The sequence below is a fragment of the Rhinopithecus roxellana genome, unplaced genomic scaffold (assembly GCF_007565055.1).
Source record: "Rhinopithecus roxellana isolate Shanxi Qingling unplaced genomic scaffold, ASM756505v1 contig274, whole genome shotgun sequence".
Taxonomy (NCBI): domain Eukaryota; kingdom Metazoa; phylum Chordata; class Mammalia; order Primates; family Cercopithecidae; genus Rhinopithecus; species Rhinopithecus roxellana.
Window position 1 is genome coordinate 14536 of NW_022142219.1, and position 18325 is coordinate 32860.

At 57.0% G+C, this 18325-nt stretch overlaps 2 protein-coding genes across 4 annotated transcripts in view; both read right to left on the reverse strand.

Annotated features, from left to right (window-relative positions):
- Nucleotides 1-1635: 1635 nt before the first annotated feature.
- On the reverse strand, nt 1636-7806 carry LOC104666917 (coiled-coil domain-containing protein 74B-like). Of its 3 annotated transcripts, none has more exons than XM_030926402.1 (8): nt 7260-7641; nt 5770-5814; nt 4628-4678; nt 3543-3681; nt 2535-2730; nt 2373-2452; nt 2241-2297; nt 1636-2040 (listed from the first exon to the last, which is right to left on the reverse strand). In XM_030926402.1, the coding sequence occupies exons 1-8, from the start codon at nt 7594-7596 to the stop codon at nt 1905-1907; spliced, it is 1041 nt and encodes a 346-aa protein (XP_030782262.1). In that variant the 5' UTR covers nt 7597-7641; the 3' UTR covers nt 1636-1904. The 3 variants fall into 3 exon arrangements, with proteins under 3 accessions (XP_030782262.1, XP_030782261.1, XP_030782263.1); XM_030926401.1 differs by having other exon boundaries at nt 1640-2040; nt 4628-4738; nt 7260-7806; XM_030926403.1 differs by lacking the exons at nt 1636-2040; nt 2241-2297; nt 2373-2452 and having other exon boundaries at nt 2724-3387; nt 4628-4738; nt 7260-7806.
- Nucleotides 7807-14200: 6394 nt separating this feature from the next.
- The window catches only part of LOC104682165 (sphingomyelin phosphodiesterase 4-like), a 31901-nt gene continuing 27776 nt past the window's right edge, over nt 14201-18325 (reverse strand). The window contains 7 exon segments of the mRNA XM_030926400.1: nt 14201-15399; nt 15402-15681; nt 15840-15968; nt 16116-16247; nt 16499-16732; nt 17091-17296; nt 17900-18063. Of these exon segments, the coding sequence (XP_030782260.1) occupies nt 15353-15399; nt 15402-15681; nt 15840-15968; nt 16116-16247; nt 16499-16732; nt 17091-17296; nt 17900-18063 (1192 nt within the window). The 3' untranslated portion in view covers nt 14201-15352.

An 18325-nucleotide genomic window follows, 5' to 3' on the forward strand; every position in this document is an offset into this window, starting at 1 on the left:
CCAGGACTGCAGGGATGGCCCGCAGCCTCATCAGGGCCAAGGACACACGCCTCCTGTCAGACACTTCCAGGTGTTGGCTTCCATGGAGAGCCTGGAGTTAGGTTAACTTTCCTCCTTTTCTCTTCTGCCTTGGGGATCTCTCAAATGAAATCCCACACTTGCGCAGACTGAGACGGGCACAGTGGAGCGGGCTGCCTGCAGGGCGATGGCCATCTTCTTGGAGAAGGCGTTCCATGTGACTTCCTCCACAAAGCCGGACACGGTCCCCAGCCACCATCTTCGGGCTGCTCTCACCGTGGCCTGTCCAGGGTCCGGGTCTGTCTCAGCAGCATCAGGGTGCGCTCAGGGTGTTAGAGCGTCTTGTGTGTGCTCGACACACCTCCGCTCCTTTCTATAGGAGAACACGGAGGACATAGGAAACTTCAAACACACATGGGATTCTCTGCTCACAGTTTGGGGTTCAGGCTGCGCTGCTTTGGGCAAGTGGGGCACCCCCTGGGGAAACCCCTGAGTCCAGGGCACAGGCTGCCTATCGGAGGGAGGGCTGGCCGATGGCTGCTGCCAGCTCCCTCCCACCAGCTGGGCTTCGGCCCTTGTGGCATTCCTGCTGAGCACTGTGGGGCCCCCAGGGAGCAGGGGCATCAGGGATCGTGCTGCCAGCACCCCTGTGCCACTTGTGTAAGGGCCGTGTCCCTATTGTGAAGGATGAAGAGCGAGGCCCTCAGTACCTGCGTCCTCAGAACACCACGCGCTGCACCACCCAGAGAGAGCCTGGCAGTGGGCGGGGCCCCAATACGGTGAGTGCCTCCCTGTGTTGCCCGCTAACTTGGGCACCGGCCAGCAGCCCTTTGGTGATAAGAGGTCCTCCCTTTTTATGCGTACTACCCCATCATCTGTGATTGTTATAATCTTGTTATTCCTGTGTTTGTCAGGAATTGTCACTGTGTCCCCCTCTCCGTGAACCTGGGCCTGCTGTGCTGTTAGGATGCTGTCAGCCTTGGGGCCGGCACTGTCCACTCTGGCCCCAGGCCTCAGCTGTCCTTTCTAACACACCATCCCATTCCTTGGCCTGGTTCATCCCCCAGCTTCCTGGCAAAGTTCCTGCTCCCTGAAGCAGGGAGAGGCTGAGATTAATGCCAGGGAAGTGGGGCCATGGGCTTGGGAAGACTGTGTGGCTGGGTGAGGGTGGGCACTAAGCTGGCCACCCCACCCCCGACAGTGGACATGGTTGTGCTGTGGTGGAAGGGGTGGTGCGGGCATGTCCACACCATTCTGGAGATGGCCCTCCAAGGAGTAGGGCCAGCCTGGCTGGACCTCTTTGCGGTGCTGTGTCAGGGCAGGAGAGGACAGCCTCTTGCCCCCAGGAGCGTATAGTCTGGGCAGGAGACCCAGAGTGATCATGTGTTTGGAACGCAGCTCCAGCCCAGCCAGGGCACCAGAAAAGCCCTCCTGCCTCCAGGGAGGATGTGCACAGCTCTGCCAATGCGCCTCTCCCAGGGCTGCTGGCAGGTCCCGGGATGAGCAAGACAGGGCTGCCCAGGCAGCTCTCTGCAGACAGCAGGGGCTGGGCTAGGAGCCAGGGGCTGGGAATGGGAAGGGACATGACGCCGGATAGCCAGTGAGGAACCAGGCACACAGCTTGGAAATAAACAAGCTTTATTTTCAGTTTCTACAGGTGAGGCGATACCTACTTCATCATGTGCTTTTTATGTAAATGCTAAATACCAAAATAACAGAAAATAAATGGTTTGTTAGTTTAGAGATCAAGTATTTTATCTATTTTAAGTGTCCTCTATCTTGGAATTTAGCCAGGCCTAAAAGTAGTGGAAGTATCGGGAAATGCTATAGAGAACCAGTTTCCAGCGGCAGGTTGGTGGGCCTGGCACTGACCAGATATGGGTGCCTCAAAGCACTGAGCGGTGCAGGCGCCGTTTCTGCATTGCTTGCAGCCTCTTCTGCCTCTCGGCAAAGTTGTTCTTTGGGGTCTGCTTCAGGGCAGGCAGGATGGCACGCTGCGCCACAGGTGGGCTCAGAAGCAGGCTGGGGGTGGGTAGAGGGACGGTCACTGTGGGCATCCCTGGGAGTGGAGTGGTGTTGGAGTGGGGCCTGCATGGCCCTCACTGGGACCTAGAGAGCCCTCTGCGTGCTCTGCTTCTGCGCCGCCACCATCCCTTCCCCACTCCCTCCCTGGGGCCCAGGCTGCAGGGCTGCCCCACTGTCCCCATGCCCATGGGACTCACCATTTCTTCGAGAGGCCCTTCGTGGAGACCTTAGGAAAATGCATGACTCCCTGGTCCCTGGGTGAAGGAAGAGTCAGCAGTGAGCTGTGGACAGGTGCCCAGGGATGGGGCAGGGGTGCACCAGGCACTCACCTGGGAAAGCTAGACCCAGCCTCCTCTGGGGCTGCCTGGGGCCTCTGGCTCCCTTCCAAGAGGGACCTGAGGTGCTGCAGCTGAAAGGCAGGGGCAGGGGCGTGGTGGGGCCTGTGGCAGCGCCAGACTGCGCAGGGCCACCCCTACCACCCAGGGCCTCACCTCCTGGGTCTGCAGGAGGTTGGTGTTCCACAGCTCGCGGATGAGCACTTCGCACTGCTTCAGTGTGGTGGGTTTTCGCAGGTGAAGGGGCAGGGTCATTGGGGGGTGTGCCCCTGCCCCCATCATCTGCCTGTCCTGGTGCTGGCTGCTCCCCATGCAGGCCGCTCCTGCGTTAGAGGCCTTTGCTTTCTCCTTTCTGAAACAGTCATTGCAGCAGCCAGAGGTGACCTGCCCAGGTGTGTAACTGCTCACCCAGCATACCTCCCCAGGCAGCGTCCAGGCCCATGTGGGGAAGAGGGCCTGGTTCCCTCCTCCCACTCAGCAGGGTGCTCTGGGCACCAGGTGTGGGTCTCTGGGACTGCGGCCTGCCCCTTTCTCCCCTCTGAAGGTGCCCTAAGGGTCAGATGGGCTTCAGTGGGTAACCAGCTAGCTGCCAGGCTGCTCTTGGTCGTGACCCCACACCCAGTGGGGCATCTTGCTCCAGGCCTGGTCTTGGGATGTGCAGAGATGCAGGAGCCTGTCCTGGTGCTTGCGCTGCTGAAAGTGTGCACTCTAGCATCCCAGGGCGGTCCCAGAAACTCAGAGATCATCAGAACCTGGTCCTGCTCTGTACTGCTGGTCTAGTGCCCTCCAAAGGCAGGCTGTGGCCAAGGGGCAGCAGGAACGCAACTCACTTTTCTTGGTAAGAACATTACTTTTCTCTGAGAAAGTGGTGTAGGGGCTGCTACTGGTCCCCCTTGTGGGCTCAGGTCGGCACAGGTACCGCCAGGGGGAGGGAGGAAGACAGCGCCCACCGATGGGTAGAGCGTGGCCATCATCCGCTGTCATGAGTCCTGGAGACAGGCCCCTGGAGCTAGGGGCAGAGCAGCTGGTTGAGCGTGAGCCTCATAAATGCAGTCATGGGGCCCTTCAGGTGCAGGCAAACCTTACCTGGCCTGGCCTTGCACCCTAGGAACACCCAAGCCTTACCTGGCCTGCCCTTGCACCCCAGGAACACCCAAGCCTTACCTGGCCTGCCCTTGCACCCCAGGAACCTTGTCTAGCTTGCTGTTGTGAAGTAGGGGCTCCTCTTCCAGGTCTGCCTTCTGGGGGGCGTCAGTTTTCGAATCTTGCTTGTTGAAGGAGCCGGGCTGGGGCCTGGCCTTGCCTTGAGAGTTGGCTGCAAGTCAGACCCTACAAGGCCGGTCACTGCAGGCACCAACAGTCACTGCCCAAGTTTTCCAGGATCAGTTGTGTGTACCCAAGAAGCCCCTGCCCCTGCCTGTTTCCTCCTCTGTAAAGGGAAGCCTTGGACGGTGCTGGGGGGAATCACTGAACTGCTGAGGGTGAAGCCCATGGGTGGTGCCTGTGAACACCCTGCCCCTGCCTCAGTTTCCTCCTCTGCAAAGGGAAGCCTGCCTTGGACGGTGCTGGGGGGAATCAATGAGCTGCTGAGGGTGAAGCCCATGGGTGGTGCCTGTGAACACTCTAGAACAACTAAGATAGTGGAGGCTGGCCCCATTTTGGGTAAAATGAAACTGCATGAGAGGCTTGGGACCCAGCCTGCGTGGGTTTCCTCGGCAAGGACAAGGCCCCTCTGGCGCCTGGCCCATCACAGGAATGGTGCGGGTGAGGGCTGGGCTGAGGAAAACGTCTGGCCTCCAGCGGAGGCACAGTGGGGAAAAGAGGCTCTCTGCTCCGGCTCACTTTGCAGAAGGTGCCATGAGCCCAGGGCTCTGTGGGCAGTGCCATCCTTCCTGTGTCCTGCCTTCCTGTGGCAGGAATACGGCCAAGCAGGGCTCCTGCTGGGCAGCCAGGGTACATCCTCCCTAGAAGGCCACCTGGGGATACCCCTCCTGCCTGCCTGCTGCCTCGCCTGGGGTGCCCGCCCTGAGGCCTTACTGCCCTGTGTCTGGCCCCTGGTCCTGCCCACCCTCCCTTAGTCCCCTCCTGGTGGCTTCAACTTGCAGGGCTCTTTTCCGCTGCCCTTTCACCCCCAAATCCTTGAGCTTGGCCCAGCAGAGGGGGCCTGGTCAGCACCCCTAGTGGCCACCCAGGCTGGGATCCCCGTGGGGCACTCACCCCTGCGAGCACATGGACGCCAGCCTGCTCACCTGAGTTAGAGATGGACTTGACAGACTGGAAGCTTGACGTGGAGAGGCTGTCTGCAGGAAAGCGCAGTGTCGGTGCTGCCGCCTGCAAGACGCCCATGCTTGCCTCCTGGCCTGTGTGTCCGTGAGGGGCCCTCCTTCAGCCTGGCAGGGCTGTGTCCTCCCGGCTCTACCCACACTCCGCGGATGCAGACCCAGCAAGCACCCAAGGGAGCAGAGGCCCCGGAAAGGTGGTTTCCTGAGGGGGCCATCTGGAAAGCAGGAGAGCTTGGGACACATGGAACAGCAGATCCCGAGGGAGAGCATGGCCTCTTCCTGTGTCCCCTTCCTGTGTCCCGTCAGGGTCTCTGGCACCGCAGGGCTGGGGCTGCTGGCTGGGCCGCACTTTGCCCAGAACAGCTCACTGGAGTTGCTACAGCGGCTAGGGAAGGGCCCTCCCTCCACCCCATTCTACGTGTCTCCCTGGGTAGGGAGAGCCCTAGGCACTGCCCCAGCTGTGATGTTCCCAGGCCGGTGCCATCCACCAGTCAGATGTCCTGGTGTCATCCCCGGCCCCAAAAATAACCAGGAGTGAGCTCGAGACCACAACCCAGAATCCTGGGCTGGGTGGGGGCCACCGTCAGGATGGGGAAGTGCCTTGGACAAGTGGCGAGGAAACAGGACTTTGCTTCCTCCCTTTGTCCCCATGGTTGCTGCCCAGGTGGCAGGAAGGGATCCCTGGATGGAGTGTGTCCAGAGCCCCTCCCACAGGATGTCAGGACTCAGAGCCACAGGGCTGGAAATCCTGGGCCTGGCCACAGCAGCAATCTGAGGTAAAGACCTAGCAGGGCAAGGGCTGTCTCAGGGGTTCCCTCCCATGTCAGCTCTGCTTGGAGGAGGGAGGGTCTGGGAAGCACCCTGTGCCCACCTCCCCACTGCGATGATCTCAGGCCCTGGGCTAACTGAGAGCAGCACGTGCTGTGCTTGGCTGCATAACATCGTCCAGCCACGGCTAGAGGTAGCAGCATCTGTCCAGGTCCCCCAGAACCTGTCCCCACTGGGTTGGCATACAGGGGCAAGTGCAGCCAGGTGGGCAAGGACAGTCTGCAGGCACTTTCCTGGGTGGCAGGAGCATCCCCTCAGGCACTGAAGGGCCCAGTTCTCACCTTTCTTCTGTGATGTCTGATTCATTATGAGCTTGTAATGGAGATCTGGAAGCAAGCACAGGCTCTCCTCAGCACTTGTGAAACCACAGCCATTCTGAGAAAAGCCTGGCCTCTCCCCGCTGCTGAGCCTGAAGAGTCCTGGCTCCCCACTGGCTGACTGGGCCCTGCTCCATGGGTCCCACTCTCCACCACGCCTTTGCCGTGGGCATCAGGCCAGGAATGCCCCTGCCTGTTGCCTAGGCAGAGTCCACCCGGCATACCAGCCTCATCCATCTGAGATGACTGGAGGGCATGAACACCGTCAGGCAGGGCCTGGGCTTTAGGGGTACAGAGGTGAATTCCAGAACCCCTGGCCCTGGCGGGGTCATGATCCTGTGGGCATCAGGGACTGGGGGGGAAGCTCAAGAAGACATGAGGAAGAGGGGTCCTCAGGCTCAAGAAGACATGAGGAAGAGGGGTCCTCAGGCTCAAGAAGACATGGGGAAGAGGGGTCCTGACAAAACAGACGCCTGGTGATGGGATACTCGGCACTCAGGTAAGGCAGCACTAGGGAGTGGAGCGGGAGAGGCAGCTGTGGGCACTACTGCCCCTGCTGGAGCCCTCCTGAAGCAGAAGCGAGGAGCGAAGCCACATCCCACATCCTGGCAGACCCTCGTTCTGCTGGGGGAGTGGGGTGGGGTGGACGGTGGGGGGTGGTCCGTGGGGGTGAGGAGCTGCTAAGGGTGCAGTTGGGAAGGCCTAGCCCGAGGACAGCGTGGGCGCAGGCGAAGCGGTGTGGGGGCATGCCTGCTCCTGATCCCATGTGTTTAGCTGGAGGAAATTCACTGAGCTGCGCACTCGCACTTGGGCACGTTTCCCTCTATAAAGTTTTTGTTTGTTTTTGTTTTCTGTTTTGTTTTTTTGAGACGGAGTCTCGCTCTGTGGCCCAGGCTGGAGTGCAGTGGCCGGATCTCGGCTCACTGCAAGCTCCGCCTCCCGGGTTTACGCCATTCTCCTGCCTCAGCCTCCCAAGTAGCTGGGACTACAGGCGCCGCCACCTCGCCCGGCTAGTTTTTTGTATTTTTAGTAGAGACGGGGTTTCACCGTGTTAGCCAGGATGGTCTTGATCTCCTGACCTCGTGATCCAACCGCCTCGGCCTCCCAGAGTGCTGGGATTACAGGCCTGAGCCACCGCGCCCGGCCCCCTCTGTAAAGTTTTTAACAGGTGTGCCTGACCCTGCCTGGAGAGAAGAGGACTGGCGGGGTGAGCATCGGAAATGACGCTGCCCCAGGAGACAGGCGGACAGGGTCGGCACTGCCTGGGGCCACGCGGGTCTCCCTCCGGGAGGAGGGGACAGCTCGGCCTGGCAGGACCCGGGGCGGACTTGCTGTCCTGTGATCCCCGAGCCCAGGCGTGTGCGGAGTTCATGGCTGTATTTCTGCGCTGCGGGAGCGGCAGTGTTCGGGGTGCTGGGGAGGAAGGGCTGGCCTGGGGTCCCGCGCCGGCTCACCCTTGTTCTCCCGCTTCAGGTGCTCGATCTCCTCGTGGAGCTTGGCCAGCATCTCCGAGTGCTGCTGCTGCAGGAACTGCAGGCTCTTCTCCAGGTCCAGGTTCCGTTTCTGCGGGTCGCTCGGCCTGAGCTGCGGGCTCTGCGGCCTCAGGGACTGGACGCCCACGGAGGGGCGCTGGCGCCGGCGCCGGCGCCGGGAGCCCGGGGTCGGCGAGCTAGGGGGGCGTGTCCCAGCCACCACCCCCGCGACGCTCATCTCGCCATCGCCAGGAACCTTCCCGCGCGGCTGCACCCCGGCTCCGTGGCCGGGCAGCCCCAGCCTGGCGCCCGTCACCATGGAAACGGGCGACGGAGGCCGAGGCGGTTGGCGTGGGCGGGGCCTGTCGCTTGCTCTTCCGGGCTGAGGAGTGACCTCCAAGGCGTCCAGGGCCAGGCGCGGGGGCGCACGCCTGTAACCCCCGAACTTGGGGAGGCCGAGGCGGACGGATCACTTGAGGTCAGGAGTTCGTGACCAGCCTGACCAACATGGCGAAACCCCGACTCTACTGAAAAGTACAAAATTTAGCCGGGCGTGGTGGCGGCGCCAGCAATCCCAGCTACTCGGGAGGCTGGGGCAGGAGAATCGCTTGCCCTGGGAGGCAGAGGTTGCAGTGAGCCGAGATCGGTGCGCAGCCCTCCAACCTGGAAGCAGAGTGAGACTCTGTCTAAAAAAAATTAAACAAATAATAATAATAAAAGGCACCCAGGCATCCTTTCCAGCCTGGATGGAAAGTGAGACCCCAGTCTCTATAAAAAAAAAAAAAAAAAAACCTGGGCATGGTGGCTGGCCCCTGTAGTCTCAACTACTCGGGAGGCTGAGGTGAGAGGATCGCTGGAACCCCGGAGGTCGAGGCTGCAGTGAGCTATGATGGCACCACTGAACTCCAGCCTAGGCGACAAAGTGAGATGCTGCCTAAAAATAAGAGGCCGCGCACGGTGGCTCACGCCTGTAATCCCCGCTACTCGGGAGGCTGAGGCAGGAGAATCACTTGAACCCAGGAGGCGGAGGTTGCAGTGAGACAAGATTGCGCCATTGCACTCCGGCCTGGGCGGCAGGGTGAGACTCTGTCTCAAAATAAATTAATTAATTTAAAAATAAAAAGAAATACGTCTTTTTGCTTGTTTTTTAAACAAGGCCTGCCCTGAAAAAAAAAAAAAAAAAAAAAAAAAATCACAGCCAGGCCAATTGTGATTTTAACAAACCTGGAGGAAGAGAACATAATCTAACCCCAGCCTGCTCTGGCTCCCCTTCCCCACATCTTACTGCCACATCGACAGGGCTCCTGTACAATAACAGGGGATACAAGTGAAAGAACTGCTCATCTCAGAGCTTATTTGAGAAATCTCTAGGAAACCCTAAACAGGGAGACAAAAACTAACACCAGAGATTTAAGCCTCTGACACCTACAGTTAAAAAACAGCACACATGGCACAACCCCTACCCAGACCAACATAAAACTTCACACAGTCCATTTACCTCTTCCTGGTTCAGCACGACCAGCCCTCAACAAAAACGTGTAAGGCATAATAAAAAACACAGTTTGAAGACACAGCAAACATCAGAGCCAGACTTAAATATGGCAGAGATGTTGGAATTATGAGACCAAGAAATGGAATACAACTATTATTAATATGCTAAGGGCTCTAATGGAAAAAAGTGGACAACATGAGATTACAGACTGATAATGGGAACAGTAGAGGTAGACACTCTAAGAAATAATCTAAAGAAAATGTGAAGGCCAGGCATGGTGGCTCATGTCTGTATCCCAGCACTTTGGGAGGCCGAATTGGGCAGATCATTGAGGTCAGGAGGTCAAGACCAGCCTGGCCAACACGGTGAAAGCCCATCTCTACTAAAAAATACAAAAATTAGCTAGTGTGGTGGCATGCACCTGTAATTCCAGCTACTTGGGAGGCTGAGGTGGGAGGATCACTTGAACCCAGGAGGTGGAGGTTGCAGTGAGCCGAGATCATGCCACTGCCCTCAAGCCTGCGCAACAGAGTAAGAAAGACTCCATCTCAAAAAAAGAAAAGAAAGAAAATGCATGAAGTTGGCCGGGCGCAGTGGCTCACACCTCTAATCCCAACACTTTGGGAGGCCAAGGTGGGCAACTCACTTGAGGTCAGGAGTTCAAGACCAGCCTGGGCAACATGGTGAAAACCCATCTCTACTAAAAATACAAAAATTATTGGGAGGCCGAGGCGGGCGCATCACAAGGTCAGGAGATCGAGACCATCCTGGCTAACATGGTGAAACCCAGTCTCTACTAAAAATACAAAAAATTAGCAGGGCATGGTGGTGGGCGCCTGTAGTCCCAGTTACTTGGGAAACTGAGGCAGGAGAATGGCATGAACCCGGGAGGCAGAGCTTGCAGTGAGCCAAGATCGTGCCACTGCACTCCAGCCTGGGCGACAGAGCGAGACTCCCATTTAAAAAAAAAAAAAAAAATTAGCCAGGCATGGTGGTGCATGTCTGTAATCCCAGCTACTCAGGAGGCCGAGGCCAAAGAATTACTTGAACCCAGGAGGTGAAGCAAGCTGAGATCCTGCCACTACACTCCATCCCAAACAACAGAGTGAGACTCTGTCTCAATAAACAAAAAGAAAATGTAAGAAGTCAAAAACACAACAGAAATGAAGTCAGGTGCATGGCTCATGCCTGTAATCCCAGCACTTTGAGAGGCCAAAGCAGAAGGATCTCTTGAGCCTGAGAGTTGGAGACCAGCCTGGGCAATATAGCCAGACCCTGTCTCCACAAAAAACTAAAAAATTTGCCTGCATGGTGGTGCACGCCTGCAGTCCCAGCTACTCAGAAGGCTGAGACTGCAGTGAGCCATGATTGCACCACTGCACTCCAGCTTGGGCAACAGAGAGACCCTGTCTCAAAAAAAGAAGGAAAATGACATAGGAAATTTGGATCTAAAGAAAGGGAAGTGCATTAGAGAAGAAATAAATGAAGATAAAACATAATCTTGTATTGTTCTTATTTTTAACAGATGACAGGGTGTTCAAAATAATTATAGCAACATATATTCAGTAATTATGGCTTATTGATAGTGGAATGAATGGCAGCAATATTATTGCTGGGAGGGAGGATCTCCTGAGTGGAGAGAAAGTCATCCAGGCAGGAGGGCAGTGGCACAATTATAGCTCACTTGCAGCCTGGAACTCCTGGACTCAAGCCATCCTCCTGCCTCAGCTTCCCTAGTAACTGGGATTACAGGCACACACCACCATGCCTGGCTAATTTTTTTTTTTTTTTTTGTCTTGCTATGTTGCCCAGACTGGTCTCAAACTCCTGGGCTGAGGCAGTCTTCCTGCCTCAGCCTCCCAAAGTGTTGAAATTACAGGTATGAGCCTCTGTGCCTGGTGTGTGGTTGCTTTTGAACGTCCTAGTCCTAAACATCTGGTTCCGAAGGAGAAAAGAAAAATGAAGGCAGGAGGAGGTGCTGATCCATAAAAACCTCCTGGAAGGTATGTCCCCAGGGAAGGGGTGAGGGTTGAGGAGGGAGGTTGCAAACATAGCCTTGGAGATTGCAGCAGTGGCTGCCTGACTCTTTGTCTGCATTTTTACAATCAACAGCAACCATCATCAATCAGAGCACAGATCCCCAGGATTTGGAGGATGGGACTCTTAACTGCCCGCTCTAGTTCCTGCAAGCTATAGGGAAGCTGCTCCAGAAATGCATGCGTCGCTGTTTCACCACCAACTTAAATGCTAATTTCTTCTGAAAACACCCTTCCAGACCTGCCAGGAAATACTGTGTCTACTAAAAAAAAAAAATACAAAAAATTAGCTGGGTGTGGTGGCGGTGTGTAACCAGATGTGTGTGCATCCAGTGGCCCAGACAAGTTGACATACAGAATTAACCATCACAAGTCCACCCCTTGTCAACCTGGCACCCATACACATCTCCTTAAACCCTACTTACTCTCCAAATAAACACAGTAACCAAGTGTTACTGTGTTAGCAGTGGAAGGTGTTCGAGTTAATAGTGTTAGCAGTGGAAGGTGTCCAAGTTACTGGCAGCGAATCTGATGGGTCTTTAGCAACGACAGTTCTTGGCTCCTCAGAAGAAGGAATTCGACTGAGGGGCATAAGGCAGAAAAAGAGACCAAAGCAAGTTTCAGAGCAGGAGTGGAAGTGTATTTTAAAAGGCTTTAAAACAGCAAAGAAAGGAAAGTACACTTGGAAGAGACCTAAGTGGGCACATGAAGGTCAAGTGTGGTGTTTAACCTTGATCCTAGGACCTTCTAGACTGGCCCCTTTCCCGTGATCCTTCCCTTAGGGTGGGCTGTCCCGTATGTATAGTGCCCTCCTTACCCTTGGGAGGAGAGCACTCGCAGTGTGTTTAGGAAACCGTATGCATGCATCTGAGGGTTTTGGGTGGGGTGCCCCCAGAAGGTCATACTCCACCACTTTGTCTCCTAATGCACATGCCTGGGAAGTTGCTTCTCCCTGGAATCTGCATTCAATTAACACTTTAGTGAAATAGGTGTGGCCCATCAGGAAATGGCCTCTCCCTGGCATCAGCTGCCAGTTATCACTTTTATTTTTTATTTATTTTTTAGAAGGAGTCTCTGTCACCCAGGCTGGAGTACAGTGGTGCAATCTCGGCTTACCTGCAACCTCTGCATCCCAGGTTCAAGCGATTCTCCTGCCTCAGCCTCCCAAGTAACTGAGATTAGAGGTATGCGCCACACTAGCTAATTTTCATATTTTTAGTAGAGATGGGATTTCACCATGTTGGCCAGGCTGGTCTCGAACTCCTGACGTCAAGTGATCTTCCTGCCTCAGCCTCCTAAAGTGCTGGGATTACAGGCGTGAGCCACTGCACATGGCCAAAAGTAGGAATTCTTGACTGGGAAATAATTTGATATGTTTTGGCACCTTGTGACTTGAGAAAATTATGTTAGGAATTCTGGTTTGGGGAGTCAAGGGAAGCTAGCTTAGTTTTTACAGTGAAGGCTACATAAGAGTCCTCTCTCCAGTGTGGTGGCTCGCACCTGTAACCCCAGCACTTCAGGATGCAGAGGCGGTCGATCACTTGAGCCCAGGAGTTCAAGACCAGCCTGGCAACACAGTGAGACCCCGTCTCTACAAAAAAATTTAAAAATTAGCAGGGTGTGGTGGCGCATGCTGTAGTCCTGGCTACTTGGGATGCTGAGGCGGAAGGACTGCGTAAGCCCAGGAGTTACAGGCTGCAGTGAGCCGTGACGGTGCGGTGCACTCCAGCCTGGGCAATATAGCAAGACTTTGTCTCAAAAAGAGTTCTCGGCCGGGCGCGGTGGCTCACGTCTGTAATCCCAGTACTTTGGGAGGCCGAGGCGGGTGGATCACGAGGTCAGGAGATCAAGACTATCCCGGCTAACACAGTGAAACCTCGTCTCTACTAAAAATACAAAAAACTAGCCGGGCGTGGTGGTGGGCGCCTGTAGTCCCAGCTACTCGGGAGGCTGAGGCAGGAGAATGGCATAAATCCAGGAGGCGGAGCTTGCAGTGAGCCGAGATCACGCCACTGCACTCCAGCCTGGGCGACAGAGCGAGACACTGTCTCAGTAAAAAAAAAAAAAAAAAAAAAGTTCTCTCTCATTTATATTGGAAATGTCAGGGTTATTGGTGAGAGCTGGCCTTTAGGGGATCTAACTTGCTCTTGGATGTCCAAGGGGAAAGGTAGAGATTTCTCCTGACTGCACAGGGCCTCTGCTTGTGAGTTGCTTGCACAATCAGAATCTGACTTACCTCAGATCACAGGGGCGCTGGTATATCCTAGAGGTATAATGTGTTGGTCGTGGAAGGGAGTGGGCCATGAATGGGCTCCAGGGAACAGCACTGCCTCGGGGCAAGGACAATGTGGAGGTGCAGGGGGCAGGGGTGATATCAGTACAGCCTGAAGCTGTGCTGTCAGGGCCACTTGGTCAGAGAAGCATCTGGATTTGGCCTGTTAGCAGGGGAGTGGGGCCCAATGGCAAAAGTCAAGGGCGTCCTAGGAGCTGAGGCGGCGGCGGCGGTGGCAGTTAGGGCAGACCACTCTGGAGGCATCCAGGGGTGGAGACGAGAACGTGCAGGTGCTCCTGCCTCCAGCCTGGCCTCCCTCCTCCTTGTGCCCCAGACAGAACTGCTTCCCAAGATGCTCCAACTACAGGCCTTCCCTGGAAGTCCCACAAGTGCCTCCTGGCCGGGGCCCCCCCAACTGCATTTTGCTTCTGCTCTCGTCCCAGCATTTTCTCTAGAGTGAAAGCTCTTGGCAATTTAAATCCCAATTTATTGGCGAGGTCCCTATCCCCCACCTGTAAGTGGCTGGAACCTAGTTGCCTGCTGCCGTCCTCGCTCCCCAGGCAGGAGCCACTGAGCTGGCTTTGTGGCCATCACTGTCCAGGTCCCAGCCACCAAGACCCTGCCCCCTCACTCACCTTTGCTGTTCTTGGTTCTCAATATGTTTTTGTCTGCACCCCCGCTCCTGGCCAGACAGTTCGGCCCCCAGCAACTCCCGCAATCCTTGGAGCTTCTGGAAGCCACAGACATGGCAGCACACATTCCTGGAGGTCCGCTTTTGAGAACAGGGTCTCACTCTGTCACCCAGGCTGGAGTATAGTGGCGTGATGAAGGCTCACTGCAGCCTTGACCTCCTGGGTCCTGACGATCCTCCAAACTCAGTGTCCCAAGTAGCTGGGACCACACATGTGAGCCACCATGCCTAACTTTTTGCATCTTTTGTAAAGATGGGGCAAAGTCTACTGTGCCTCTGAGAGAGGAAAGAATAGGAAGCCAGAGGCCCAGGCCTGTGGACACTGCAGGGAGGGGCCGACAGGGTGCCCAGCAGTTGTTCCTGCAGCCCCCGTGTGCTCAGGGACTCTGTACAGGTGAACCTCCTGGAGACTGAGCCCAGGTGCCAGAAGACTCAGAAGCAAGGACAGGTTTATTCAGATCCATGGTCGAGTTACAAGCTTGATTTTTGGTCACAGGCCCTAAAATGCCATTATTCTGTTTACATCAAAATACAAAGCCCAACATTTACAATATGAAAAACATTAAAGCAAACCCCTAAACCCCCACACCAAAAACAAAGGCTTGGTTTGGAAATCGCCACTGAGATGCTGTTGTCCCTGGTGTGTCATCTGTGGGGTGAAGGAAGGTGAAGACCCCGTGCTGGTTTCTGTCAGAGAATCTGCAGTTGTCGTCCATTTTGAATACTTAAGTACCATCAAACAGTTGCCATGTCTTTGAGCACTTGATGTTAGTGAAGCGACAATGCTTCTGACCATCTTTGGCTGCAGAGCAGAAACTGGCAGAATCCGACCCCATGGACCCAGCAGTGTCTGCAACACCTGAGGACCAGCACCCATCTGTGACAAGGCACAGGGGTCCATGATGTTGGCCACTGCTCTGGGCGATGTGCTCGATGGCTTGGGGTCTGCGGTGAAGCACCTGGGCTCTGGGCGGGTCTTAGGCTCCTGAAACATGGAATTCTACGGCCCAGTCTTGGAACAGCTGGGAGAACATGAAGAATGCCCCTCACAGTGAAGAATCAGAGGACAGCCACTCTCAATAGTTTTCTCACGACTCTAGAAACTTTGATTCTTCCCTGGAGTGGAGGCTGAGCCACCGTCCTGGTCCCACACAGGGAGAGGAGGCACCACAACCCACTCTGCCCACCTCAAGGCCAGCCAGTCCGGAGGCCAGGCCAGGGGGCTGTTGGCAGGCTGGCTCCCAAGCTTAGTGTGGCAGAGTACCCAAATGGGCGCTGGAAAAAGGCCCCGAGAGCTGGCTGGGCCATGAGTCCTTGGCGGAGGGAGGGAGGGGCCGGCGCTGAGCTCTGCGCTGTCACAGAGCGTGGTTGTTGAGCCCTGGTAGCCACTCCTTTGCTGGGCCCCGCCTGCCTTCCCTTCTTGGTTGCGTTTCCTCCAGATGCCTCTGCGGCTGCAGGAACCCTGCTCCAGAAGCCTGAGGATGATCGTGTTCCCTCCTGGAGGGGCTTCCCAGGTCCTCTCAGGCCCAAGGGTGGGGCTGCGTGGCAAATCCCCCCAGCCTGCTCTGAAGGCAGCTGACACCCTCAGGGCCGGTGCAGGTTCCCCCGCTCGGTCAGCAGGGTCATGGCAGGGCGTAGAGGACGTAGCCCAGGGTGAGCAGCAGCGTGCATGGGAGGGGCCTGATACAGAACAGAGAGGCCACGAAGAAGGTCAGCAGCAGCGAGACCAGCGTCCGGTAACTGCCCAGGAAGCGCAGGCTGAGCCTGGGGCCACGGATGTGGCCAGCCACCTGCCTCCGCACCACAGGGCTCAGCAGGTGCCTGCTAGCCAGCCCGGGTTCTGTGAGGTGGTAGCGACAGAAGCTGCCGAGGAAGTCGTCCCGGGAACACAGAGCCGCCATCTGTCCTGCAAACTGAAGCACAGACAGAGGCATGGGGGTGTGGGGTGGTGGCACCACAGGCCTCAGGACAGCAGTGCCCCACCCCCACCAGCCACCCCGGGACTGCACCCGGGGCAGGAGCATCCAGAACCCTCTCTGAAGAGGCCAGGCCGGTCTTCCTGCCCACTCACTCTGCGGTTGATGGCAGACGACAGCCTGAAGAGCGTGCGGACCAAGCTGGCGATCTCATAGCTGCGGATGGGCTGTAGCTCTGGGTCCCCCTGGTACTCAATTTCAAACCTTCGCAGCCCATTGATGATCTAGAAAGCCAGGCCATAGGGACGGGTCAGAAAACACAGCCCCACATACAACTCAGAGGAGCCTGATGGCCTCTGCTCACGAGGGAGGAGGGAGGTAGGGATGGGTCAGGGCCCAGCCCATGCTCCTCTGAGACACGGGCCTCTCACCTGGTACCGCCCCAGGGGCGTGAGGATGAGTCCGTCCTCACCCACAATGCAGTCGGGGAGCTGCTTTTTTCCATTCTCATCCTGGGTGGTGCCCAAGGCGAGCGTGAACTGCCTGAGCTGTGCTTCGCTGAGCTGCCAGAGAGAAGTGCCTCTGCCCTCAGCGTCAAGATGAAGGGAGGGGACCAGTCTTCACCCCACCAGCCTACAACAGCGCCAACAAGGGGACCCAGATATGACGCTCGAGGTGTGGGCCTGCCTCCCACAACACTGGGTCCGTATGTGTGGGGCCTGGGACTGGTACGTGGCTGAGCACAGGCTGGGTGGAGTGGATCTTTCGGGGAAGGGGACCCTGATGGCCGTGGGGCAGGTCCCATAGGTCGTACCCGGAATATCTGGCGCAGGTACTCCAGGGCCTTCTCCAGATATTCATCTGTCTTCCGGACGCTGTCTTGCCCCATCTCGTCCAGGTCGTTGGCTGGGTAGGAGCCGTTGGTGTCCATGGAGCTAAAGCCCAGCCATGAGAGGAAGGAGTGGCCAGCCGGGCTCTCCGCACACTGGTCTGAGATGGACTTGGCTGTGTGTTTGGCCTGTGTGATGAGCTGAGCGAGGCGTAGGACCTGCAAGGGAGGTGCGGGCAGGTCACCAGGTCACCAGCAGGACAGGCCTGTGCTGCCACCCAGGCAGGCTGGCCGGGGGCCCCAAGAGCAATGCACAGCCAGACTGCTGAGCGGGAGGAGCAGCTTCCACCGGAGGACTTTTAAAGACTAAAGGATGATCATCTAAATTTGAAATTTCCCAACAAACACTGCCTTCGTTATCAGGAAAAAATGAGACTTTACTAAAACGGGGGAAGGAGATACGGCGATAAATCGACACCCAGCCTCCCTCCTTCCTGCTGGATCACAGCACTTCCCCGGCTCTGCTCAGCCACATGGCTCCAGGGGCCCTGAGGACAGGCACCGCCGGCCCACTCACCAGGGTGCGGGCTTCGGGCCCAAACATCGGGGTGTACTTGCAGTCCTGGCCCTCCAGGCTGTAGACGTGGTTCTTCACCTTGAAGGAGGCATCAGTGACTGCGGGTGGCCAGGGTGACAGGAAGCTCCCAGTGAAGGTGGGGGCCATGAAGAGTCGGTGCTGGCGGTGGGGTATGACCAGCTCTGGCTCCAGGAATAGCTGCTCACCTAGAAGGCAGGAGACGGTCGAACCTGGCACCCACTTCCTGGGGGCAGAGTACCCGACTTAGAATTCTGGGGTGCCTCTGAGGTGTCTGGGGAGCCGTGACCCAGGGGTGTCCTCCTGAGGCCCTGCCTGGCAGCATCTCCCACACAGTAGGTGGCTGAGGAGGGCAGGTGGGGGAGCTGGTGGCTCAGAGCCCCCAACAGTGTCTGCAGGAGGTAAACAACAGCAGGAGGAACAGAAACCAACGCCCAACCCAGCCAGGATGAATGCACGGCAGAGTCCAGGCTCACCTCCTCAAGCGGCCACCACGAGTCGCCAGGGAGAAACGGCGGGGCCACAGGGCCGCAGCTTGGACCGTGCAGTCCCCCTCTGTGGGCACACCTGCCATCCTCCCCGCCAGTGCCTGGTGGCTGCAGGGCAGGCAGGATCCAGCCGGTTTCAGACTTCACCATACAGATGTGTCCCAGGAGTCTCCACAGCCCCCTCTGCTAGGGCCCACTCTGGGTGTGTGGGTCCCTCTTAAAGACCGGTCGCCTCCAGCTAAGGGCCTGGCCCTGGTCTGGCTTGGTCGACGTTTACCCGGCTGGCCCAGGCTGACGACTTACCTTTCTGAATCATCTCAGCCAGGTTGGGCTGGGCAAAGACTTTGGCCACTCGGAACACCATGAGCGCATGCTTGGGGCTGACCAGGTCTGTGCGGAGTGCGCGGTTCAGGAAGCCCACAAACAACTTGGTGTACATCAGCAGGTTCTCCTGGACAAAGGGCGCCCTGGGGACCGAGGTGGCAGGTCAGGGCCAGTCTTCCAACTGGAGGCGGGGGCTGTGCTGGTCCATGTCCCTAATAGCCCTTGCTCACCCTTGGGCTTTCAGACTCTCCCTGGCCAAGGTGACAAGCTGTCCCAGATGACAACTCAGGGGCCATGGGCAGGCAGGGAGGGCAGGACAGAGGCAGGTAAGACCCAGGCCCTCTGAGGACACCACATCCTTAGCAAGGCTGAGTCCCCTTTCCAAGTGAACGGAGGCCACCATGG

Excerpts from the sequence above, each read along its gene's own strand:
- LOC104666917 (XM_030926401.1), bottom strand. The coding sequence starts at position 7,596 with ATGGTGACGGGCGCCAGGCTGGGGCTGCCCGGCCACGGAGCCGGGGTG. Across the intron at positions 5,815-7,259 it reads CCTGAAGCGGGAGAACAAGG|ATCTCCATTACAAGCTCATA; the intron begins GTGAGCCGGCGC and ends GCTTGCTTCCAG. Across the intron at positions 2,453-2,534 it reads ACCTCCTGCAGACCCAGGAG|CTGCAGCACCTCAGGTCCCT; the intron begins GTGAGGCCCTGG and ends CCTGCCTTTCAG.